This window comes from Ptychodera flava, chromosome 4, assembly GCF_041260155.1.
Source record: "Ptychodera flava strain L36383 chromosome 4, AS_Pfla_20210202, whole genome shotgun sequence".
In the NCBI taxonomy this organism is placed as follows: Eukaryota; Metazoa; Hemichordata; class Enteropneusta; family Ptychoderidae; genus Ptychodera; species Ptychodera flava.
The window spans coordinates 12927507-12954677 of NC_091931.1; the positions used below are offsets into that span (position 1 = coordinate 12927507).

Consider the following 27171-nt stretch of genomic DNA (forward strand, 5'->3'; position numbering starts at 1 on the left):
AACACCAACGTTCGAATTTCCTAAAAATCATCTTCCAGTCGCGTTAGAATTTGAATGTAAACACAGAGTTCGATCGGCAGCAGCTTCGCGCTGACTGCTTGGCAGTTTTCTGCCCTGTAGCGGCCGGAAAAAACTAAAAAGTGGCAGTTTCTGGAGCGTGTGCCCGCGTGTTGCCTATTTGGCGTCCACTTACACAGTGAAGGCAACCACGGCTTCGCGCCCTTTTAAAAGGAGGCTCCGCCTTTACAAAAGAAACAATGACAAACGAATTAACTTCCTGTTCTACACCAAATTTCGATATTCGATTTATTCCTAGCATATTGCAAAGCGATGGTCTTTACATCTTCTCACTTGTTTCGTGCGAACATTACATATGTGCTGGATTTCGAGCTAATACGCATTTCGTTCTCTAATATCATCATCATATGTAAGCTGGCCGCGTAATGCACGGCGTTACATGTAAAATCCGATGTTGGAAATGCCAACTCTATAACGACAATCACAGAAACAAATATGACGATATTTCAGAATTCCTTCTTCGATTTCGACATTCAAATTCGGTTGGCCTAATAATGCCACGGATTCTGCACTAAGGTAAAACTCTGACAATGTTAACAAATTTCAAATCTATTTCAGTCCTTTGCATACACAATAAACTCAAAACTCTATCTACAATCCATGGATACGTAAAGTCAATAGTTTGCAGCAATCTGTAATATGCGATACGCAATGTGTACGAGGAAACGGTCAGAATGTCTCAGCACGGAGCAAATTGCAGACTACGAAATTATCATTCTATTTCAGTCTGCAGCATCCTCCAATACACTCAGGACTCTATCAAAATCCACAGATACGAAAAGTCATTTGCAGCCATCTGCAATATCCGACACATTATGTGTAGGTACAAAATTATCAAAGTCTCAGCTCGGAGCAAACTGCGCTAACATTAAAACTCTGTCCGGGTTAGGAAATTACTAATCTATCCCAGTCCGTAGCATTCTCTAATAAACTCAGGACTCTATTATATGTCCACCGTTACGAAAAATCTTTCACTTTGCAGCAATCTGCAATATCCGACACACTATGTATAGGTACAAAAATTATTAAAGTCTCAGCTCGGAGCAAAATGCACTTACGTTAAAACTCTGTCCAGGCTAAGAAATGACCAGTCTATCTCAGTCCGTTGCATCTACAATAAATTCAGGACCCTATCGAAAGTCCACAGATACGAAAAGTCAATTGTTTGCAGCAATTTGCAACATGCAATACGCAGTGTGTATGAGGAACGGTCACAATGTCTCAGCTCGGAGCAAAATTGCAGTAACGTTAAAACTCCGTACAGGCTACGAAATTACCATTCTATCTCGGTCTGCAACATCATTTAATAAACTCCGGACTCTATGAAATTCAACGGATACGAAAAGTCATTCACTTTGCAGCAATCTGCAATATCCGACACGCTATGAATAGTACAAAAACAATAAATTCAGGACTATCTTAAGTCCACGGATACGAAAAGTCAATTATTTGCAGTAATCTGCAACATGCAATACGCTATGCATATTACGAAACGGTCAAACGTCTCATCTCGGAACAAACTGCACTAACGTTAAAACTCCATCCATGTTAAGAAATTACAAATCTATCTCCGAGTCAGTAAGTAGCACCATCCAATATGCTCGGCACCCTATCTATAGTCAACATTTAAGAAAAATGCTAAGTTTCCAACAAACTGCAAAATCCAATACACTGTATAGGCCTAGGACGAGTTAAAATGTCTCAGCTCCGAGTCGGAGCAAACTGCAGATAAAACTACGTCCAGGCTTCGAAATTTAAAATCTATCTCAGTCCGTTATATCCTCCAATAAGCTCACATCTCTCTCTAAAGGCCAGTGATACGAAAAGTCAACCATTATTGCAGCAATGTGCAAGATCCAATACGCTGTATATATGACGAAACGGTTATAATGTCTCAGCTCGGAGCATACTGCACTAACGTTAAAACTGTTAAAACTCCGTCCAGGCCAAAAAATTGACAAATCACTCAATGCACGTTCGGTTGCATCCACAATAATCTCAGGACTATATCTAACGTCCATGCTTACGAAAAATTTAATCACTTTGCCACAATATCCGACATGCTATGTGTAACACATAAATTATCAAAATGTCTCAGCTCGGAGCAAACTGCACTAATGTAAAACTCCGTCCATGTCAAGAAATTACCAATCAATCTCAGTCCGTCGCATCCTCCAATATGCTCGAGTCGCCGTCTATAATCAACATTTAAGAAAAAACGCCGAGTTCCCAACAAACCCCAATATCCAATACGCTGTGAATATGACGAAACTTTTAAATTGTCTCAGCTCGGAGCAAACTGCAGTAACGTAAAAATTATTTCCATGATAAGAAAATTCAAATCTATCTCAGTTCGTAGCATTCTCCATTCCAGTATGTTCAATAATTATATCCCTTCCAGATCACTTCGTTCTTCCAATCAGAACCTCCTTAAAGTTTCCAAAGCACGTACACTTCTTTATCAAAACACTTTGTCTGTTGCGGGTGTGGATGAATATAACAATCTCCCCAAATCAATCATAGCTTTAAGAAATCTTGTAACAACTTTCTGTATTCTATTTACTTGTCTGATGCTTCTTCGTAGCTTTTTTGATATTTGTACTTCTGTGTTTTTCGTGTTTTCAAGTTGGTGCTTGTAATATGATTTTCTTTTGTCTATTCGACCTCAATGAAAAGAGGTGTTTCATCTATGGAGTTATCGAGTTTAAATAAAGATTTCGATAATATTAATAATATCTAAAGTCCATGCTTACGAAAAATCCGACACGCTATGTGTCTTAATTATCAAAATGTCTCAGCTCGGAGCAAACTGCAGAAAGATTAAAATTCCGTCCACGTCTTAGCTTAGTCCGTAGTATAATCCGATATGCTCGAGTCTCCATCTATAGTCAACATTTAAGAAAAAACCCGCTGAGTTTCCAACAAAATGCAATATCCAATACGCTGTGCATATGACGAAACTTTTAAAATGTCCCAGCTCGAAGCAAACAGCACTATCGTTAAAACTATGTCCACGATAAGAAATTTCAAATCTATCTCAGTCCGTAGCGTCCTCTATCGGGTGTTTCCAATGACTGGCGACGAGGTGGCTTCTGACTATTTGTAGCCTGTTTGGCCGGAAATCGTAGGCCGGGCAGATTGGACAGTGAATAACATTTATTTTTGTTAGTACAAGAGTCCCCACACAGTTTTAATTGGCTTGTCATATTGCCAAGACTGCGTCTTACATAGATCGTCATATCTCATTGTGACCACCCCCTCCCAAGGTCTAATGGTCCATCCCTAAACGAGAAGGGTCCGCTGACCTCCCTCCGAGCTCAGACATTATCTCCGTCCTATGGCGGAGCAGGTCAAAATTTGCATAGTTCATTGCGCATGCAAGGTAGACATTAGCAATATGACGATCTATGTAATCTATGTAATTGGCTTGTCATATGCAATTTAGACATAATTTATCATGTCTTTCTCTGATTTCCACATCGAAATATTGTTGGCCTAATAATGCCACGGATTGTGCAGTTTGCTCCGAGCTGAGACAATTGATAATTTTGTACTATACATAGTGTGTCGGATATTGCAGATGGCTGCAAAGTGATTGACTTTTCATATCTGTGGACTTTGATAGAGTCCTGAGTGTATTGGAGAATGCTACAGACTGAGATAGAATTGTAATATCGTAGCCTGGACGGAGTTTTAACGTTACTGCAATTTGCTCCGAGCTGAGACATTTTGACCGTTTCTCCATACACACTGCGTATTGCATATTGCAGATTGCTGCAAACTATTGACTTTTCGTATCCATGGACTGTAGATAGAGTTCTGAGTTTATTGTGGATGCAACGGACTGACATAGATGTCTTTACATGGTCGGAATTGTTACCTTGGTGCAGTTTGCTCCGAGCTGAGACATTTTATAATTTCTGTACTATACATAGCGTGTCAGATATTGCAGATGGCTTCAAACTATTGACTTTTCGTATGTATGGACTGTAGATACAGTTTTGAGTTTATTGTAGATGCAACAGACTGCGATAGATTTGAAATTTGTTTTCATTGTCGGAGTTTTAATACGGCTAGTTTTTCAATCGGATTCGAACCCACAACATACGGCATCAGTCGCCTAGCTGAGAGGTCACAGACAGAACCACTCGGCTAATCTCCACTCCCAAAAAGAGTGGTTCAATAGCCGGCTAAGTTGTTACATTTTTCTGACTGAGACCGCTCAACACGTTGTAGAGTTCGTGAAGCACTCACGCACTCATGCTCACTATCATACATCGCACATACACACTTTATCGAAGCGAGGAAACGAATTTCATCGCTTTGATACGTTCGGCTTTGTATTGGATGGAACTTAGCATGTTTAACAATGTCTGCCAAAAATACGGTCATGGCGTCAGGCCTTCCTTGAAATAACTGAATTGGTATTGATTCACTTATAATCATGCCACGATGTACTAAAGACTCCCTTGTTGATTATTTTTTATCTTATTGCCGATTGACTTGAGACTTTGTTGTCATGAGAGTGTTGAGAAATGATAAGCTTCCTGAACTGCATTTGCTCATTGGATGTATGAAAAGTGTGTCCATAATCGACACCATGACTGCAAATAACTCATAGGTTATCTGATCCTAAATTGTTATTCAAAAGTTGTTCGACCTGAAGCTTCCAGTTGTTATTGATGACATTTTGCACTATTCTGAATAGTTTGTATTCTGTCAATGTCCTCAAAAATGAAAAATGTACATGCAACTTCATGAACATTTGACACCGGCCTATACCCAATGTATTGTCAATGGGAGAATGATATCAAATAAGTGATCTTCCAAATTGTTATTGAAAGCATCATTATAGGGGACAGTTTATATGTACAATAGAGGAGTTGAATAAGTAGAAATCATGACAACTTAAATCAATGTGGTTGCTTGGATCATTAATACATTGTTTATTATACCCTTAAACTTGCGCCCGAAGGGCGCGCCGAAAAATGGAAATGACAGAAAATGAAAGTGCCAGGAGGCATTTTTTCTTTTTTCAGTATTCCATATTCTTTAATACGTGCACATGCAATTTCAGCTTTGATGCATAAAAAGGTGACCCTCCTCCATAGGCTTGCACAAAATTTTATGACCCTTCAAAAATGCTTGCGCGAAAAATGGCGACCCACCCCCAAAAAACACCGGTCCACCCCCCTGTAATTTGTGTCCAGTCCCTAAGTGCATCTGAACGACATGCTTTCAAAAACTTGTGGCACGCCATTCTTTTTTCGCCGTACACAATACGGCCAAATTATTATTTCAATTATCTCGTTTTAACTGGATGAATACGTATATCATTTGATTCAGACATGTGGATATAGTCGTCGGAGTTGAGCTTAAAGGTCGCATGGGACCCATACGACCAATGTAAACACTGTATCCAAGGTACGATGGTGATTGATGAAAGTTACAACATGTCTGTCATTATCTACATCGCATAATTTAAATGTTGCAGCTATGATGATGATGTGCACCAGTCCTAGAGATCGGGCACAAAATACATTGTTTGTAAACAAGAAACTCGCACAGGCGCAGTTCCGACTACTGTTTCCCTTTGAAAATATGTATTAGGTATTTCGGTATTTCTGTTTTTAGTCTAATACTAATTTATCTATTGCTAGATTGTCGCATTCGATTCGGTGGGGATTTGGACGAGGGGTGTAGAGGGCTAAATTTATTGCTAGGTGATTTGCTGACATAGTAGCAAAATATAAGAATACAAAAAAAAAATGTCTACAAATGTCAAAGTGGTGAGGAGTCATACAATCTTATGTAGCTAGAGCATTGTAGTCCAGTCAATTTAGGGTTTAACCTAGGACTAATTGCAACAGAAATTATTTCTTCACCATGACCTTTGGAAAGGTCTCACTAATGTCATATTAAAAGTATAGGAAAATATAAGGGGTGCAAATTGGTTAAATTTGCATTTATTCAAATTAGCTATAAATAGCCTTTAAATGACTGCTATACTCACATATTGGGCATGTAAACTGAATTCAAGTGACTTTTTTTCATCAACATTTCAAATATTGCCTGGACAAAAAATAAGATAAATGCATACATTACTTGAACATAATGTCGCGTTTTCCTCAATTCAATATGCATATTTCTTTTATCAGTGAATGTAGTGCACCCATTATCCGTTTACGACTATACAAATTAGGTATTTTATACCGCTTAGATTGTATTTGTCTTTTAGTATGTCATTCTAGGACCTCTCTAAAATACACAGAGAAAAGAATAATACTATTGCTGTCAGAAGTAGCTTAAAATAGTTATTAATTAGTCATATTCAAAGAAAAAGAAGTGTTGTGGCGGCCATATTGAATTTATGCAAATGAGGAATATTTCTATGACGACAAAATATTTCCATCAACATTACCTAAACCTAAAACAAGGCAAATAAGCCGAAAACCTGTATATATCATGATTCTACAAAATGTTTTTAGTAGAAACATTCTATCAGCACCTAGTTTGTAACCATAACCTTTTTACATTTATGCAAATTAACGGTATGCATTGTTAACATTTCTAGATTGTACTAGGCTTTTAATATGTCATTGTAGGACTTCTCTGAAATACTCAGTGAATAAATTATTCTATTGTTGTCAAATGTAGCTTAAAAATATTGGGAAAATACAAAGAAAAGTGAAGGTTGTGGCGGCCATTTGGATTTATGCAAATGAGGAATATTTCTATGACGACAAAATATTTCCATCAACATTACCTTAACCAAAAACAAAGCAAATAAGCCAAAACCTGTATAACATATCATGTTTAGCCAAATATTTTTAGCTGAAACTTTCTATCAGCACCAAGTTTGTGACTATAATCTTTTTACATCTATGCAAATTAGGCATTGTTTACAATTCTAGATTGTGTACTATGCTTTTAATATGTAATTCTAGGACTTCTCCAAAATACAAAGTGAAAAAATTATTCTATTGCTGTCAGTAGTAGCTTAAAAATAGTTATTAATAAGAGAAAATCAAAGAAAAGTGAAGTGTTGTGGCGGCCATATTGGATTTATGCAAATGAGGAATATTTCTATGACGACAAATTATGTCCATCAACATTGCCTAATCCAATAACGAGGCAAACAAGCGAAAAAAACTGTATCAAAATTATGTTTAGCCACATATTTTAAGTAGAAACCATCTATCAGCTTCAATTTTATACCCATGAGCCCCCTTTACATTTATGCAAATTAGGCACTGTTGCACCCCTTAGATTTTATTATACTTTTAGTATGTTATTTCTAGGACCTTTCCCAAATGCATGGTGAAGAAATAATTTCTGTTGCAATTAGCCCTAGGTTGACCCCTTTTTTGGCTTAGATTGACTGGACTATGTTGATGGCGGCATCTTATTTCGTTCGAATTCGGTCGTCATTTGCAGTTTCTTTGTGAATATGGTTTTACTTCAAGTTATTTTCAAGTGTCGACCATGTAAAACTTAGTTTGGAAAAGGAAATTTGACGACAACTGTGAAATTCGTGATGTAAACTACCTCAGGATAATATTTCATCAGTCATAAAATGAGGGCTACTTATTTTTTTGCCCGAGTAGTATGCCATGCGTCGCTTGCCCTTTTTTCCCTTCCCTCTAACTCCGAGCCTATATTGACCATTTTGCAATCGCCCTTGCTCGTAAAAGTAGCACAATCTCGAGGGAATGACATCGTGTCGATTGAGGCAAATGACATGGTAGCAGAGATGCTACGACTTGCACAAGAGGAAGTAGCAAATTTCAGTGACGATACATTACTTTAGGCGTATGGCTGTCGTCATCGGAATGTGATGTGGATGACATGTGTACGATTTGTTGAGCATCAAAGGAGGGTTTCCAATATGAAAATAATTAATCTTTTTGTCTACTTCAAATAAAACTGCCTGCAGTCACGTTTTTGGGAGCCTTCAGTTCCGCAGTTATCATTATTTTCAAGGGACACAGTCTTTATTACTATATTGGGCATTCGTCCAATAGCGATATATGAGAAACTTAAACTTAGAATAGGATATTCTTCAATGCAACATATGACAGAAAAATCACATTTCCGAGATTACTTTAAATATAAATTATTAGGTTTAATATTCCAAAAATTGAATGGCCGCTAAATGTATCGCAAATGCTTTAAATTCTAACGTTACATTGACGGTGTTTAGTTTGCAAAAAGGAAGCATGGCGGTCAAGATTGTCCCATATGTAAATCGTCATGCGAGATATCAATACATCAGTATACGCAGGGATTGACCGAAAATGCAAGTGTGGAAATAAATTAGGAAATTAGCCTATTGCCGAAATACCGATATGTCGATTTACCGATTTCAACTAGATAGGCCTATAATCGCTTTGCCGCAAAATGTCACGAATTGCGAATATTCCTATTTCTCATCTTTTGTATAGACTTCATCCATCCCTGTTGGATGTGGTCTCAAGTTTCAAGACAATCAGATGAAAATGATACAGAAAAGAGAGCAACAATTACGTCTGCTGCCATAGGATTTCGTCAGATGATAGAAAATCTATTCTTCCATTGTAATTTTCATGAAACTTGGCACATTGCTGCAGTCAAAACAGACCAGATTTCAATATGCTAGATTTTAAGATAAACCCCACAAAAGGTTTCAAAGGTTATGTGCAAAATAGGCGTACTCGGTATTTTGTAACGTTATTGACAAAATTAACGACCTTCATTATATTTTTAAAACTAGAGCGGTGAACTTATTTTTATTGTATACTTTGAAAATCCGCGTTCTAAAAATGACATTTTCACTTTACTTATTGTACATTCTCAAAGACAATATTTATACATATGTATACATATTTTCTTGCCATTTTAAAGTTGCTGTCTTCACATTAATCAACCTAGAGTATTCCACGTCCTCTGATGTCAAGTTTACATGCTGATATACCACATGATTTTAAAATGCTTATTTGATCACATTGAATTATATTCAACGGACATGCGACTACTGTGTCGTCCCTTTCACGGAGTCTTTTTTTCGCTTCATCATCGGTGTCAAGAGAAGGAAAATGATTTCCCGTAGCCTGTAGGGATCGTAATACAATGTCTCCTTCCCGGGGTCTCCTTGTGACTTCGGGACACTTTATATCACTTCTGTCTTGGTTTTCACGTTTATACTTAGGTTGCGCGCGTCCAAAACTCGTGTTACCGCAGATTTAAAATCTACCGCTGTACAAGGTCCCTTAAATCTAGGTCAATGACGTCATGATATGACATCATTGACCTCAGCTGACATATTAGAAAAGAATGTTCATGCACCTTTATGATGCAAAGTTGAGAGCACCGCCTACCACTTTTTGGAGTGTGGGGAGAGGGTTATCTAGGATACTGTCATAAATGCCAGGCCTAAATTTCAGTAAGTATTCCTAAATACCGATGGTTCATGCTGCAGTCTGGTTCTTTGGCATTGTCCTGCGCAGTTTGGCAACGTATAGCCTTGACCTGCGTAACACAGACATTTCGTAACTCAGCTGTCTAGTAGTGCGTATTTATGTTTGTCAATACAGCTGTATGATTACTCCTATATGGTAAAATCTTTTCGGGTTGCACGATTGTTATCTCGTTTCTTATATTGCCCCCTTCTCGCGCTATAGGCCGAAGAACGGCGTGATTTTGGGGGCTCCAGGTTCTCTACGATTTCAGGAATATGGTGGTATACAAATTATGTGATCAAATTCCCGAAATTTGACTAAAATTGCGATTCTTTAAACTCCCGTTTCAGTCTCGCGAGAGAGGCGAACGTTCAAATATTCCATCAGTCGTCGGTACCCCCTTTGGAGGTTCCGGTGGTGAATGGTTAATTAAAGTGACTATTGCAAAACAAAATTGAAGTCGATAACACCTAATTTATATGTCATTAAATTTATAATATTTTCATGTGCTAATTTGTTCGATTTTCGGCAGAATTTGCACTTATCTGTGTTTTTTACTCGGTCGGTCAAGCGTGGGTAACGCTCTTCCATTTACTGCCTGACACCATTTTAGAACGCCATTGATACGTGACCTCGTCACTTGCATTCTGTGGTTTTTTGATGCCGAAGGAAAACACATAAATATGGAAGACCGGTCACGACATGCGACATGCGAGTTTTTAAAACTGCGATCTGCGGTTAGGGTTAGGGTTAGGGGTTAGGGTTAGGGTAGGGGTTAGTGTTAAAGTTAGGGGTTAGGTTTTCTCTCGTAAAAAGCCTTACTTCGCTCTCAACCCTGGAAGTTAGGCCAAGGGAAAGAAAAATTGTAACGGCATAACTTAAGGTTAGTTAGCGTATGCCGTTAGGGGTTAGGGTTAGGGTTAGGTCGCAGATCACAGTTAAAGACGCAGGTCGTATGTAGCAGGTCGTGACCGGACTTCCATACATGTCGGAGTCCTAACGTGGCCGTTATTTCTCCCAAGATGTCTCCATTGTAGAAGTATGCAGAAATAAGCTCGTCTCTACCTGACATGTATGCAAACGCCATATTAGTTTTGCAACTCGCATGTCGCAGTTTAAGAACTCCCAGGTCGCAGTTTGAAAAAACCTCGCATGTCGCATGTCGTGACCGGTCTTCCATACATAAATGGCTTAGAATTGGCACATCTTGATTGATTTAACCTCTAAGGTATATTGCAAATTGATATGTTTATCATTATTTCGCTGTTTGAATGCAGAATTACCTGCGCCTAACTACGAAAAGTATAAAACTCGACATGTTACGAGTGTATCGGTGTGCGCCCCCCCCCCACCCCCCCGGCGTGGTAATTCATAAGAGTCATTAAACTCTCAAGTAGAGTTTTCACCGGAAATGTATAAATTTGCAGATCTGCAAATGGGACAAGCGGGAAGTTTTCGTATTCTGCGCGAAGTCACAAGTTTACTGACGCGGTGACCTGCTGAGGTCAGGTGTTCAGCGGGGCCGGGCAGCGGAGCTACGGCCGCGGTGGGGCGGGGACACATACGCATAGTTCTGCCGTCGCACACGTGTCGGCTTTCATACGACTACTGAAGTTTTAAAATTCTGACACAAAATGTATTATTATCCAATGACGATTATATCTTTGCATTTTACACAAAGATATTTTCTAACTCTTGCTGACTGGTCATGTACAGTACGTGTACAATTACCGTGTACTGCACCGTAGGATGTACGCGTTTCTAGTAGTGAAGTGAACTGATATATATCGATCACAGGTGCAGGTGGTGCGTACAGCGTCACGGTTGCTTGGACAGTTGATCGAAAGTGTGAGGCCGAAGGCCGAACCTCGGTACTGCTTTACGCCAGTCAGTCCCGAGGTTCGGCCCAGTATCGAGGTTCGGCCTTCGGCCCGACCTTAATCTTAGATCCAGGGCCTTCGATCGACTGTCCAACTTGAAGCAACGCTGCACCCATGCGTATACCTGTGGTCCCGATAACATTTGATGGACATCTTTCGTTTGAGTCCTGAGAATGGTCGGCGGATATCGTTTTTTATAGCTTTGATACGATCCATCAAACTTGCTTCCTGATTTAGTTCACATACATGTGCTTATCGTAAAGCATTGCATTGTACCATGGCCATGTTTCTCCCCACTGGAGGTGAAGAAAGTCAGCATAGACCACCCGGCTCGCAGCGCCGTGTTGCCTGGCTAAAAAGTCGATCGAAGGCTGGGAGTGTGAGCTCCAGGCCGATAATATGCATCCGTTGCTGCCATAACGCTTTCGGACGATGACATGGATTATGGTACTTGCATGTTTTCTATTCCAAAATATCCAAGACAGTTGAGAAACAGCACTTTACTGACACTTTAATCTCAATGAGACAAACGAATCTATTTTTTAACAACAAGCACACTTATGAGCGGTAGGCTATCAAGTTTGATTAATCAATTCATCGGTTTTTGTCACATTTCATGACTTTTATCTCGAAAAAATCTAAATATGTATGATTTTTCGTAAAAAACCCAAACAAGTGGGTCTACTAACGGGGCAGAAGCTGCAACTGTTGATAATTTTTTTTCAATATTTCTATGCAATATATCAAATACTAGGGCAGGTATGGATTTTGAGTGTGAGATGCTGCGGTGTCGTTGCTGCACTAGACTGACGCCGGTCAGATCTGACTATTCCCGACAGTACAAGCGTCATGTCATGCATTTCCAGTTATCTCTTACACAAACACTGCTGCAACATAATTGGGAACTATTTCATTCAGCAGGGTTCTGCAGGTTTAAGTAATAAGCTTACATTACTGGCGAGTGACTCAAGTTGTGCAAGCGTGCCCCACCTCAGGATTTTACGCGTTAGGCGTCCAAAAAGGAATATTCTCGGTTCCTTCTTGATCATTTTCGACGACCTTTCCCTTCTCAAACATACGGATGAGTTAAATATATTCGCCAACGATTATACTTTACGTGTTTCCTGTAATGGTGTTCATCGTGTTCTCAAACGGCAAATGAAGCTTTCCGATATCACCCAAGGTTTCTGATAATGTTAAAACAGCCAAAAAGTGAAAACTAACGGCAGGGTTCTATGGCACAGAATGCCCACCAAAATTTATCTTAGAGACATTAAAACGTGGAAATTTTGAAAAACCTTGGTTCCAGAATGCCATTATCACAAATTGGCATGACGAGGCAGTGTGGTACGAGTTTACCGTTATGAAATCCAATGGTGAAATAGTATCGCCATGCCTTTCTGCCGCATGCCCTACTGTCGCATTGTGACAATGAAATGACATCATAACAAATGGCTATGCGAAAATGAGGTCATTCAGGGGGCGTCGATCATAAAAGCTGACATACCTTAGGAGTAAGTCCTTAGTTTAGGAGTTCATCTTGCCTGCGTCAAAATCATAATGACGATTATAAGGTACTTAAAATTTAAATAAGAAAATTCTGACCGTAAAACCATAACAAATAAGATATATTAATTTCAACAAATGAAATCGCTGAAAGTCATGACCCGAGCAACGACCAGTCTGTTGCACAATTATGAAGCGCGTCCCTTTTTGACGCTGTTTATATAAGTTTAAAATTTATATTATACAAATAAGTACTAGGAAAAATCTTATTGTTGAGAGGTCGACACTTTTTGAACAATCTTATATCGGTTTGCACATGGTGTTTCCTGTCATGAAGAAATCATTCACATTCATGATCAAACCACTCTTTTGGTACCAAAACGGTAGAAAAGAGTAAATCCATAAACTTTGTTCACGCATATTCATCATCCACAAAGTACAGTTACTGTACCCCACATTGTGGAGTAAAGTAGCTGTTCACAAAGCAAGCATATATACGCAACTAGGTCTGTGATTAGTATTTTGCACATGCGGATAGAAATTGCAAGAGTGGCTTCTACACTGTTATGTGGCCGCTAAAAAGTTGTGGGCATACACTTTACTGCCTCTTCAGAAGTTCGACTGCTCAAGCTACCAAAATGCGCCCGAGGTTTTAATGACCTTAGGTTTCCATCTAGGCTGCAGGATGCCACGATTTTCCATGCCAGGTCCTTTCTGTCAAAAAGCAGGGGATAACAGTCCAGTGATTTTGCAACAACACTGTGTTCCCATGCATGCCAGTTAGTGATCGTACACATTTGCTTGGGAATATTTGCAGTGGAGCAAAATGTAAAAATACTTTTCGATAAGTTTCAACGAAAAATTGCAATTGTGAGCTTTCTCTAATATTGTTGTGACACTTTCGCTTCAACAGTCCGGTCTTCTCATAACATAATGACGACCATCGAATAACAGATGGCCGACTAACAAATGCTTCAAGTGCTTGTAAATGTTGAGTATGTCATTATGATTTAGTAGTTCTGAAAGTTGAGTAACCACACAACTTTAATGACCCGTCACAATGTTTTCGTATGCATTATGTTAACTAACAACACACTTACTTATTCTATCAACACGCGATAATTCCATTGTAATGAACCTACTTTTGATGTACTTCTATACTAGTAAATTAAATATACATAACTCGCAGTAGAGTAGCCAGAAGTTTGATATAGTTTGTTCTTGGTAAGTCTGTCAAAAGGAAGTGGCCACTGTGGGGCACGAAGAAGTACAGACTTTCTTTTTGCAGTGTTCTATTTTTGGGGGACGGTTGATCCTGGACCTTACATTTTATATCCTAGTGCACTACATTATCCCGGCAGTTTTTGGGCGATCAGTTCATACATAAATTTGAGTCGAAAATCACGGGATTGAGTCCAAAGCCGATCATTATGATTTTTTTGGTTACTTATTTACATATATTGACTTCTAAGGCCCCTTTGCAAACACAGACTACATCACATGAAATCGGTGAACAAGTTTCACAACAAATTTCAATGGACAAACAATTATGTCACGATCATGAATAGACGTTGTACTCCGTGATATCTACACTATTCTATATCGTTACGTACCCTGTGCAGGACTATTTTACATGCCTTACTCTATTGTTTCGCGAGAGTATATCGAGTAATGGACGGCATTCTAACGAGGGAACTTACAGCGATGTCAGTGTTACGAATATTTGTTATTAAAATTGCCATTCGTCAACAGCTGTTTAATTTGAAAAGCAATTATCCATATCAGCTTTCTGTTCATGTTGCAGAAAAGTAAATCTGAATAAGGCTCGAAAATAATATCTGACAATTGGGTTTTTTAATATTTTCATTCATAACGCGCGATCCCTATACGGAAATTAGCCAGTTTGAACTATTATCTCTGAGTCATAGGAAAAAGAATATACATATATACACACACACACACACACACATATACACACATATATATATATATATATATATATATATATAATATATATATATATATATATATATATTATATATATATATATATGTTATATATATAGTGGGAAAATGTCAGTGATCGATGCGGAAAGCAGAGCGTTATAAAATAATCAAATTACTTCAAATACAAAGTAATAATGTCTGTTACTTAAGTTTCATGCATCATGCATCCTGCAATCTTCAGAGAGAAGTCTGAAGATTGCAGGATGCATAAAACTTAAGTAACAGATATTATTACTTTGTACTTGAAGTAATTTGATTTTTTAAATATATACGTATTGCACCGTGTCTCGGTCCAGTGGTAGTTTGATCGTGATCGTTCCGGTACGTATATAATTGATTCATTCTAGCGTTGTTAGAAAATATGTTATCAGACATTATGTGTTCCTGCGATTTAAATCTTGATACAGGTCTTCTAGACATTTGCTTTCATCGACTGTATTACCTCCTACGGTCAGCAACCACACCAATCATTAGCCATAGGTATAACAACCCATTCTGCTATCGCTGGTAGCCATGACAAAGACAGGACCACAAGATATAACCCGACGGAGATGGCTTGTACTTGCCAGCTGTTTCTTCGTCCACTTCATTTGTGGAGGCGGTATGAGTGCAAATGGCATATATATGGTTGAATTTCTTAAAACCTTCGACGAAAGCGCTGAAACCTTGTCATGGGTGTTCACCATACCGTGGTTGATTACAGCTCTTATAAGTAAGTTTTCTTGTTTATCTGGAAAGCACAGAATATTTTGCTCTTAAACTATCAGGCAATTAACGAATGAATAGATGGGTGAATGGATGGTTGGATGAATGCATGTATAGATGGAGGGATTGAAGGATGTTGCCTTATGATGGAATAAAATCACATGTCAAACAAATAAACGTGGTATGGGAATTAATAGGATTCAGGACGAATGTGATGGACAAATACCACAAGATTACTTCCATATATCTGAGGCTTTATGGAATACTATGTCGAACTGTGTTCTCTAACAGCGCCTGTGACTGGATACTTCACGTCAGTGTATGGGGCACGGAAAGTAGTTGCAGTGGGAGCGACCTTTATTGTGGTTGGAATGGTAACGACTGCTTTTACCGACAGCGTTCACCTCCTGTACTTGACGTTTTCAGTTTCACTCGGTAAGTACTTAACTCTCTAAAAGCATGACAACTTTGCCTCTTTGCAGAACCCAATCAGAATTAGGCACTGCAAGTACGCATAATTAGTGCACATGCTACCCATAGATTTGGGGCACTAAGATTCCCATCAAAATGTTATATCACAAACTCACATCACCGTTGTCGATTTACGGATATTTCGTAGAGTTCCTCATTCTACTCCAAAACACGTCGAAATATCTAATGTTCGATGGAACATCTCAGCCTGAATGTGTTCGGCTCTGATGTTGTTATTGTTGAATAATTGTACAGAGGGGGTGGGCCGGGGGAATTGGGGAGGGTCACTTTTTAGAAAACTGTTCAAGTGCCAGGGTCACTTTTTATAAACCTATCTTTGGGGGAGGGTCACTTTTGACAGAAGCTGATTTTGTGGCCAAACCTTTGATTGTCCGTGTCATATTTCCTGAATAGAAAATCACCAACGAAATACGCCGATTCTTTTAAATACGTACACATTAGCTTACTGTTTCAGTTCTTCCTAGGGAGAATATTGCAGTGGTTTGGGGGGTCAAGTTGTAGAATGTCGGACAAGTGGGAGGGTCACATTTTAGACAGGAGGATAGAGGCAGGGTCACATTGTACGGTACAGGTGTGCGCGGAATTCCCCCGGCCCACCTCCCTGTAATTACTGAAGGCTCCCTAACCTTTATTCTACCAACTGCGCCCAGTCAGATGTTACTTGGGGATTTTTTATACAGTACGCTACAACTATGCACTTTACAGGTACTGCCTTTTATGACTTGTTGATACATTCAAGACTATTTTCGACATCTCGGCATCCAAAAACTTCGCATTGGCGATAATTATGAATTTTTCAACGTTTGGATGGGGTCCATGCTAATCCAAGAAGCGTACATGCATTATTTACATTATATTGTAATTGTAGACTACTGTGCTTTGTGAACGGTCTGGACATTACATTGTTGTGTCATAAAAAGTCTTTTGTAACGAAAACATTTTAAGTTTATGCATTTATGAATATTTTGTTACAAATAAATTTCATCAATTAAAAAAATGAGTTCTGATGAGTATAGTTAATGGAAACTCTAGTTTGAGATAGAGTCTAAATGAATCCCAACTATGTAAGATTAAATTATGAAGTGTGTTAATTTTGTAGGATGAAGTTAAAGGAGAAACCTAATTGAAAGAAACGTCTTTATATGTTTACAACAGCTAAGCCTATCGTAGATGCCCTACATTATTTCTCCTCTACTTTACAATTAAATTTAGGTTGTGATGACCGAAACCAATTGAAAAGGCGATATGATTTGTCAATAATAATATCGCGTATATACAAAAGAGCGTCGTATAGGGACAGTCAAACTGCATCCGTAAGCTTGTTATTTCGTGTGTGAAAATTTCAAGGCCCTATAGTGCAATGTATGCCAGCTGTTTCTCGACAGAGCTGAGATCAGTGTTGTCCCTTACTTGTGTACACAATAAAAGCAGATTTTCCAAGTGTTACTTCACAGTGAATTTTGAAGAATCTGGTTGAGGCAAAACAAAATGTTTTGCATGAGCAAAGTGAAGACCCAAGAGAAGAACGTGTTTTTACGGTTCGTGAGCAAAACAAGAAATTCAAACAAATACATTTACGGTACAATGGACTATTTTACTATTAATACCGCTATTAATTATGCTTATAGAATATGCATATTTTAACTGAAGGAGATTAGAAATCCCTAAGAGTACTTTTATTTTTCTATCTCAGTATAGAGCACCTGTACAGAATACTACCCTGATAAGATCCTGCATTACATCACTACCGCCATCATAAATGAAAATCCAACCAAAGTATTGATCTCTCGCATCTGTCGGTTCATCAGTTAGATTTGCATTAATTCATGCCAGAAAATGCCAAGAGAGTTTGACCGGTTGACCTCGCTGTTAATTTTATGCAGGAAATTACAATAACAATGCTTGGTCGAATGACGCAGTGCCTTGAGGGTGGGATCGCCAGTGGTATATGGGGAGGAGTACCTTCCCGATGGTGATAAGTGGTGCAGATTACCGTCGCCTAGGTGACTGGCGTATACGCGTGCCAAAAGACACCTATGGTTGATTTCCTGTTGACCAGTCGGATGGCAGAGTTGCAAATACCTGGACTGAACCATTTGGTTTTTTGTGGGTGTCGGTGGTACTTTGACAATAAAAGTAAAGATGCACATATATTGAGTTTATTGTCTTGTTTATGAGCGGCCAGTATTTCCAACAGCATAAATTATGTGCATTTGCCCTTGAAGAAATAAATAATTTTCGAATAAAATATCGCGAATGTAACTACATTCCTTAAGCTCGACGTACACTTAAGTGCCCCAAAGAACCATGAAATCGCCCGACTTTCGATTGAAGAGATGAGTTTTGCCAAACCGCGTATACAGAAAAAGTGGCAGATGACTTTATTTTTAGAATCATAGACAGTATAGCGAGATGTAAAAAATGTGAAACAGGCTCCCCACCTAACTATCCTAAATGTTTTTGTGTCGAGGTTGTATTTGATTCGTTTCGAAAATGTGTTCCTACATTCTTATCCGATTGTTTGTGTTAATGAAATGTTTGTTTCGCTTTGGATATTTGTAGAGAAGTTTGGATTAGTGTGTACGGTAATGTTTTGTTTGTGTGGGGAAAGCTTATGGCGAGACGCAGCCGGACCTATGTTGTTACAAAAGCTGATAGAGTCGCCCTTTGACGCTTGCGTTTCGAAACCCGAGTGGTTTCTCATCAGTCGCAGTGTAGATTCTTTCCTTAGTTTGTGTTTGTGAAAATTTATTTTAATGCATTTTAGTGGTCTTGCTTTCCGATTAGCGAGGCAAGTATATAATTTTGGTCACGTTGTGAGTCCGTTTGGTGGTTCGGTTTGTTTGTTCTATATTTCTTTACTTCGGTAAATTTTGTTTTGACTGGTGTGTCTTTTAGATTTTTGCGGAGGTTTGTGAATTTTTAGGCAATAAGTACCACTGCGGGGTACGGATTTTATGTTTATGGGATCAAGATACTTACAAGTATCCTGGTTGATGTGCTTGTTCTCGTACATTTTAATTAATAGTTCGTTTACTTTGTTTACTGTTTGTTCTGGCTTGTTGTGTATAATACTGAGTGTTACGTAATTGCCTTTCGCATTCGAGTACGTGATCGTTTGTGTTGACAATAACGAAAAACCGACCCTTGTCGAAGGGTTATTTTCCCAAAATTTGTCCATTGTTTGCAAGCTGGTTTATCGCGATTCTTTTGGCACGCGACATGTTTTGTTTCCTTGTTTGAAAGGGTATCTCTAGAAGTGCGAGTTTAGAAGCTTCAGATAGCTTTCAAGTTTTTGTTTTTTTGTTGTTCGTGGAGTCCAATTTGACTTTTCTTTGAATTGGTGTTGCGATTGTTTGTGTCTCACGATGTAGCGTAGTCACATTATACGACTTTATTTGTTGAAATCCTGAGGTGGTTTTATTCTTTTTAGTTTTGTTGGTGTCCGAATGAATTTTAAGGCTTTTGCCTAGTACTATTTTTCGGAGTTTCATAGTTTGAGCGATGATAGGTTGTTGTTGAATTTCATGTTGTTGTCGGCTTTTCTTTAGAAATAGCTGATTTATTTCCACGGCCATGTTTTCTCTTACGTTACTGTGATTGTTTATTTTGTATTTAATGTTGTGTTTCAGTTGTTTGTTATGTGTACGATTTTTGTTATTTCTTTTAAGTGTTTGTGTGTTCTATGTCATTTTATCGTATTTTTTGGTAGTTCTCTTTTTGTAGTATTTGGTGGCCCTGAAAAGGGCCGCTTGGTATGGGTTTTTGTTAGCGCTTGGCGCGTTTGTTTTGGCGATGAGCCTAGCTTTTTCATGCTTCCTTCGCCTATTCGATGTGCTTGGTGAGTAGGTGTTTGACGCCTTCTTGTCACTGTGTGTGCGTACATGGACAGTCTGCATAGCCCTTGAATGTGGTCTCGATTTTGATCAAACTTACAATTTAGGAGTATATTTCAAAACTGATAAATGATTTATGTGATTACTGTAGCTATAGATAGGCTACATTCAGGACGGGCAGCGACGGGCAGTAATTAGTAGGCAAAACAGGCCTAGGTGTTTTTCACCGTGGGCAGAACCCGGTGCAATGATACTGAACATTAATAGTAAGCCTGTCACCTTGAAGGTAATGCTGTAGGTGAAACAGGGACTTCAAACGCACGATGGTACAAACAACACCACAAGTGAAACGTACACATAGAAATACACGCGTTCCTACGTTGTGCCCACCCGGGCCACGCGATTACAATATGACTGATACTGCTGGATAGTGTTCATTGGGTCGGTAAACAGTCAATTAATAGTTTAATTGACTACCTGGGTGATTGGCAGGTCGTGTCCAACGACGCATATGCAAAGAAGGCCAAAAGACAAAAGCCCCCAAAGTTATTGACAGCTGGCCAGGGGTCACCATGAATACGTAATGAAGCTTCACTACGCAGAAACTGCGTAGTCAAGCCCTTCTCAACCGGTCAAACCCTCTTGGCATTTTCCCTCATGTATTTTGTATTTTTCCCCAAAGGAACTGGTTTCACTGTTATTTATATACCGTCACTGTCCATCATAGCCGAGTATTTCACAGATCGCTACGCCTTTGCCAATGGCATGGCCACAGTTGGCGGTGGTCTCGGAAATATTATCTTCCCTCTTCTTGTACAAACACTCATTGAGATTTATGGTTGGCATGGAGCAATTCTAATCACTGCTGGGTTGTCAGCAAATGTCTTTGTGTGTGCATTGATAATGAAACCTGTTACCAAGACAACGGAAAAACGCAAAGTAAAAACACTGGAAATGCAGTACAACATCCATTCTGAAGAGGTGTCTGCATTTGATATTACAGAGTCGGGTCCCCATGATTCAAGCCGTGTCAAGAACCTCGACGGTTTTGTACCTTTACAAGACGATGATCGGACAACTGAGAATGCAATCAACCATGAACATGATGGTCGTCGAGCGTATTCGAATAAAAAACAAGGAGAAACATATGCTCTGTCATTTATCGCATGTGGGGAATTTATATCTGTCCACGATACCCACGTATGATTGTTCTCCTTGTATGCATGATGGGTTTTGGCATCGCAATGGTGACGTATATGATGTGGATAGTTGTACGGGCAGTCGACGTGGGGATCCCGAGAATGAATGCGGCAGCACTGATGACAGCTTTTGGAGTGTCTTCTGTGATTGGTCGGCTGTGTCATGGTTGGTTTGTGGACCTGAAAGTGATTTTCCCAATGGCTTTGCTGGCATCGATGCTTGTTCTAAAAGCAACCAGTGTTTTGACCTTCGCCCTCGTCACTAATTACGTCATCATGGTAATTGCTTGTGTTGGTATCGGACTCTCTCACGGTGTTTGTTCACCCATGTTCACTGTCTGCACGAGGGAGATAGTAGAGTTGGAGGATCTTCCAAATGCTATCGGATTGATATATTTTGTGTCTTCTTCTTGTGGTGGAATGGTATTAACTTTCTCAGGTAAGGATTAATGTCTGTATTGAAGCATTCAAGAAAGCATGCGCACACACTTCAAATTTGTCCTAGCTAGTAGAACGCATATCTTCATTTCTTATCGCACACTCTCGGGATACTAATAGTTTTGCTGACAAGATAAACGCTGTGTTTTCTTGGAGACTCTTAGGTCATAAATTATCTTCCACTATCTAAAAATGGAGTCTAATTTCAGGCCTAAAGTCAGTTATTTAAAATTCGTCACGTTCAGCCAGCTTTTTAGCTTCCCTGTCGACGAAGCGAAGCCTATCTAATTGGTGGATGTGTGGCGTCGTCCAGTCCGTGGTGCGTCGTCCGACGTCCGTCAACTTTTTACATTTCAATCTTCTTCTTAAAAACGGCCAGTCCGATTTCTTAAATGTTTAAAGTACAAGTCCCCAGGGATGACCTTCATCAGATTTGTGCGAACTGTGATGAAATATAAAAATTTGTATTTTTTAAGCTAATTTTGTTGAGGCTAATTTTGCTATTTTCGTGCAAAAAATCTCCTCCTGAACGGCTGGTCAGAGAGCTTAATATCTGGTATACAGGCCCCTAGGGATGACCTAATTTAGATTTGTTCAAATTATGGTGAAATATGCAAATTTGTTTTCTTTTAAGCAAATATTTGGCATTTTGGTCAAAAATCACCCCCTAAAAATTGCTAGTCGGACAACTTTGATATTGTGCATATAGATTTCCAGGAGTGACATATTTCGCATTTGTTCAAATCGTGCAGAAATATGCAAATTTGTATTTTTAAGGCAATTTTTGTCATTTTATGGTCAAAAATTTATTTTACCAAAACCGCTTGTCTGACAAGTTTGATATTTGGTAAACAGATTCATAGGGATGATCGAAACGTGATATATGCAAAATTTGATGAAATCTACAATTTTTAATATTTCGGGCAATTTTTGTGACTTTTGGTCAAAAAATGGTTTCTCAGAAACTACTCGTCTGATAGCTTTATTATTTTGTACACAGGTTCCTACAAATTAACTAAATGTGATATATTGAAATTTTGATTATTTGCAATTTTGTATTTTGGGGGCAAGTTTTGCCTCCTTTTCGTCAAAATTTTGTTTCTCTAAAACCTACTCGTCTGATAGGTTTGGTATGCATGGTCTTAGGTATGATCTTAATGTGATGTGTTTAAATTACGATGAAATCTTCAATTGTGTAATTTTGCAGCTAGTTTTGCCATTTTTGGTCAGGCCATTATTCATCTACACATGTATCACAAATAGTTATTCTCATACATAACAAAGCGAAGCTATATCGGCCGTTACGTCGCTTGTCGTGAATGTAACTAGGAGGCGCGTCTAAATCGGACTTTCTTGTATGACACAATACTGACGAAGTCTTACATGGCCTTTCTGTACGTATACGACGTGCGCTAATGATAATTCGAACTCCTTGAACATAGCCTTTGATGTATCGCTTTGTTTATTGTTTTTGCAGGAAAGCTTTATGACAATACGGCCGATTCCAGAATGCCATTACTTGTAGCGGTTGCGTTTTGCGTCCTTGCCAGTGTGACCAGTACTGTAGCTGTGTGTGTGAGCTGGTACAGGTCAAGGAACCCATTAAAGGCACCTGAAAGGGAGGAACAACGTGTTGATTGACCATTTGGATAGAACATCTTGATCGATAGTCTGCTATGAACTCCTCAAGGAAAGTTTGCGTTTCCTGTAAATCTGATTGATCATCATTAAATGACATGTCGCGCACAAACCACAATATGAAACCGAAGACACAGTAGTGTTTAAAGTGTTCGGAGCGTTTACATAGTCTACAACGACAAGTAAATTGTGACAATGATGCCAAAGAGGATTTCTGTTCGAAGTTTGAGGTCATTGACCCTCAATACGGCTTAATTCTTCTGTTTACTTAAAGCTCCATCAGTTGTAATTTTTGATGTATTTCGGACTATTCTGTTTTGTTTGAAAAACAGAGAACCTACATTTATTAAATTTATATATCTCGTGGACTTCACTGTGTACTACAGTGTTGTCCTTAGAAGCTGGGTGCCGGGTAGATAACCCGCCAGTTTTGCATATTTTCCCGGCTGCTTTTAACGTAATTAGATTATTTTTATAGACCTATTAATTTCAGGATCGCACTGCCAGCTGTTAGACGGCACACGTACGATTAGCAGTTTCGCGACCCCTTTCCCCACTTGGAACTGTACAAACATAAAACAGTTTCTAAATACCCATTTGTGACTTTTAGAGCCCGATTTTTTAACTTGTCAAATAGTGTTGATTGGCTGATGGACGCGCCTATGGTGTTGCCTCTGTTACGAGCAGCGTAATTGGTTTGATTAGTATCGAAGGTCATCTTAGGTCATCTTTAACGATTGCCTCAACAAGAAATGAGGCGGAGGCCACTAGCACCTTGCCGATGGAATATTTTTTCCCCGAAAAAAGCCCGTTCAAATGGTATACTTGATTCCAATAATACATTAGTTTATGTATGAAAAATTTCAATTTCGCTGAATTTGTGCTAGACAAGCACCGAAAAGATATGATTTCGATCGACGATTCGAAGTTCACGAGAATGGCAAGCTAGTTTTCCGCCGCCACGCTGGCTGCCAACATCACTACGAGTATGATAATCTTCTCAACAAATCAAGTTATTCTCAGAGCAATACCGACGCATTTTCTAGACTTAAAAAATGAGCTAGAACTGAATTTTTTTTTACGATCAACTCTTTATTTGAATGGGTACTTTATTTTCATTGATTATTTTACATACTAGAATCCACGGTCACAGACATGTGTGTTGCCGATCGTTTTACCTGTTCTCTCTGACAGCCTCGTCTATACCTACAGATACGCTACACGTGTCTGCGTGTATACGCACTGTTAAAATTTAGGGTATGTAAGGATATTTCACTTTATTGGGTGTCATTTTTAGATACTAACACGTCAAAAGATCGATATCGGATAATTAATTCTTTAAAATGTTTTTCATCCGACAAAAACGATATTCTAGTTTGATTTGGTTGAGAATTTCTTAAAAAATGATGATGTAATTATATATTCTTGCTCCCTACATTGCCTTAATTGCAACTGGAAAACTTTGTCTTCCATTTGTCTGAAATATACATTTTAAATCGGTGCATGTGTTTACATTACACTGAATTATGTTACCGATAAGTTTTTTAACAAAAGTAATTAATGTGTTTTTCATTAGAATACTGTCGTTATGTTCAATTTTCCATCCTGATTTTGTTTTAAGTATGATTGGAATTATCACAGTAAAAAATAATGGGAACACTTGATAAATATTCATCAAATAAGTTTCAAGGGGTGGGGCAAAACTTAAAGAATTAAGTTTTTTATCCGACATCCATCTTTTGACGTGGTCCCTAGATTAATTATCTCTTTTCTGATTGAATTGAATGTCATTTTTAAATAACATTATGAAAACAATATAAACAGTTATATAGGTAGGCCAGATGGTGAATACTTACTAGTATTAATTTAACGTGTACTTATCATATATTCTTCCTGATTATAATTTTAGCATTTTTCGAGTGAGTCTGGGGTTATACTTACTAGTATTGATTTTCAGTAGATTGTACTTATCATATTTATTTATTATACTTCCTCACTGACATTCAAAGATTACAAGACCGAACATAGATACCCAAAAATAAAAAAACAACTTAACTGCAAGATAAAACCCCTTTGCACCACAGTTGAGCAATACATACAGAGTCAAGACTGAAACAGAAGCCAGTAAATGATAGAGACAAACAAGTGTCGAACACCTCTAGCACTGTCCCACCATACATCAAAAATAGGAAAAAATGTAAGGACAACGACACACAGAAAAAAATGATCATCAAACATTCACATGATAAAAACAGAGAAAATGTCAGATAAAATCTCACACAGGAGCAAATTACGTTGGATGGCAACTGTGACAGCGGCATGTTGTTATCTATGTACAAGTGTGAGTGGAATTGAAATGAGTTTTAAATTTCTGCTGATAAAACATATCTACTTTAGATTTAAAAAGAGATAGACTCTCTGAAGTTCTGATGTGGGAATCCAACTGGTTCCATAAGGGAACAATTCTGTTAAAATAATGACATGTAATTGAATCTGTGTGGCAGGAATGAGATTTGAGTTTTAAATAGTCGTTACTAGATCTCGTACTGGGATAATTGGAAGTGGAACTATAAAAAGATACAAAGTCATCCAAATTTTCATCACAAAAACCATTGAAACACTTACAGAAAAATACTAGATCCGCTATTTCTCTTCTGTATGTTAAAGGCAGAAGGTTAAGTTTAAAAGGCCTGTCTTTGTAATCTAAATCCGCGTAGTGAAGGATATACTGAGTAGCCCTTCGTTGAACCCCTTCCAAAGCCTTTATATTCTGCTTGGATGTACACCGCCCACAGACAACTACAATATTCCAAAACCACTCCTAATGAGGGTTGAATACAAAGTCTTACTTGCATTCTGCAAAGCATCGAAGCCGAAAATACGCTTTATCATACCTAATTTACTATTAGACTTTCTTATTATTTTTTATATGATTATTCCGAACCAAGGTGGAGGATATATCCACTGCTAAGTCAGTTATTGAATTAACACGACGTAAGATGGTACTATTCATGCTATACGAGTAGATAATATTTTTTACGACGAGTGATTGAAATAATTTGACACTTGATTGGGTGAAAGCAAAGGTTCCAAGTATTACTCCACTTCAGTAAGGCATTAATATCGTTCTGCAGATACTCAGAGTCATCAACACTATTTATACATATATTCTTTCTGATTATAATTATATATGATAATAAATATATTCCATAATATATTCTTTCTGATTATAGTTTTAGCATTTTTTGAGTGACTCCAGGGTTCAGATTTAGTTATTTGTGCACCTCTCTCAAACATTAGATGACGAAGTTCTATCAAGCACTAAACAACTTGATCCCTCCTCTAATGTCAAATGTCACCTCAGGTGCCACCAGAGAACACCATTTCCACTCCAAAATTTCATTTTTCGCCTTGCGAGAGAGGGGACACCCTCTCTCGCGCTCTTCCCCTCGTTCGCTACGCTCACTCGCAACACCCGTCTACTTTCCTAAATTACCTGCCTACTTTTAAATGCCAGGACAACACTGAAGTTACCGCACTGACCGTTGAGTCTCATGTGCAAACGTCCGCTCTGTTGACACCATTCTGCAGTACTTTATTCATCCGATGTGATTTGAAAAAATAAATCGCGAAGAGTCAACGGAAGGTGACAACATTAGCTGAAAACACTGCGTTTTGTGTCATCAGATAGGAAGATATAAAGATAGGAAGGCATGAAACATTGCAGTCAGTTTTTCAAGATGATTTGCCTACAACAAAGTTTATTGTGAAGCATGAATGTGGGGTCAGAGCCTGGAGTGTGTGCTGCTTATAAGTTGAGAGTGTGTTAAAATAATACCTTAATGATAACGGCGATGAAAATTTTCGTTTTAAAGATTAGCGTACAGCCATATGGCAAATACAACAGGAGATCTGACAGTCTATGCTAGCTTCTTATAGTGTCGGCACAAAATTGT

General features: G+C 38.5%; 1 protein-coding gene across 2 annotated transcripts; it reads left to right on the plus strand.

The window, feature by feature from the left end:
* The first annotated feature begins 9361 nt into the window (after positions 1-9361).
* LOC139130918 (monocarboxylate transporter 14-like) lies at positions 9362-26432 on the plus strand. 2 transcript variants are annotated; one of them, XR_011552022.1, is made up of 5 exons: positions 9362-9499; positions 15315-15619; positions 15904-16047; positions 20944-21578; positions 23055-26432. XR_011552022.1 is itself a non-coding variant. In XM_070696729.1 (5 exons), exons 2-4 carry the CDS (start codon positions 15421-15423, stop codon positions 21144-21146), a joined length of 867 nt encoding a protein of 288 aa, XP_070552830.1. In that variant the 5' UTR covers positions 9387-9499; positions 15315-15420; the 3' UTR covers positions 21147-21578; positions 23055-26432. The 2 variants fall into 2 exon arrangements, 1 of the variants encoding a protein (XP_070552830.1); XM_070696729.1 differs by having other exon boundaries at positions 9387-9499; positions 20623-21578.
* Positions 26433-27171: the final 739 nt, after the last annotated feature.

Bases quoted from the DNA above. Each gene is read 5' to 3' on its own strand.
- LOC139130918 (XM_070696729.1), top strand. From the start codon at position 15,421: ATGACAAAGACAGGACCACAAGATATAACCCGACGGAGATGGCTTGTA. The intron at 15,620-15,903 runs GTAAGTTTTCTT...GTTCTCTAACAG, and splicing joins GTTGATTACAGCTCTTATAA to CGCCTGTGACTGGATACTTC. The intron at 16,048-20,622 runs GTAAGTACTTAA...TTTTCCCCAAAG, and splicing joins GACGTTTTCAGTTTCACTCG to GAACTGGTTTCACTGTTATT.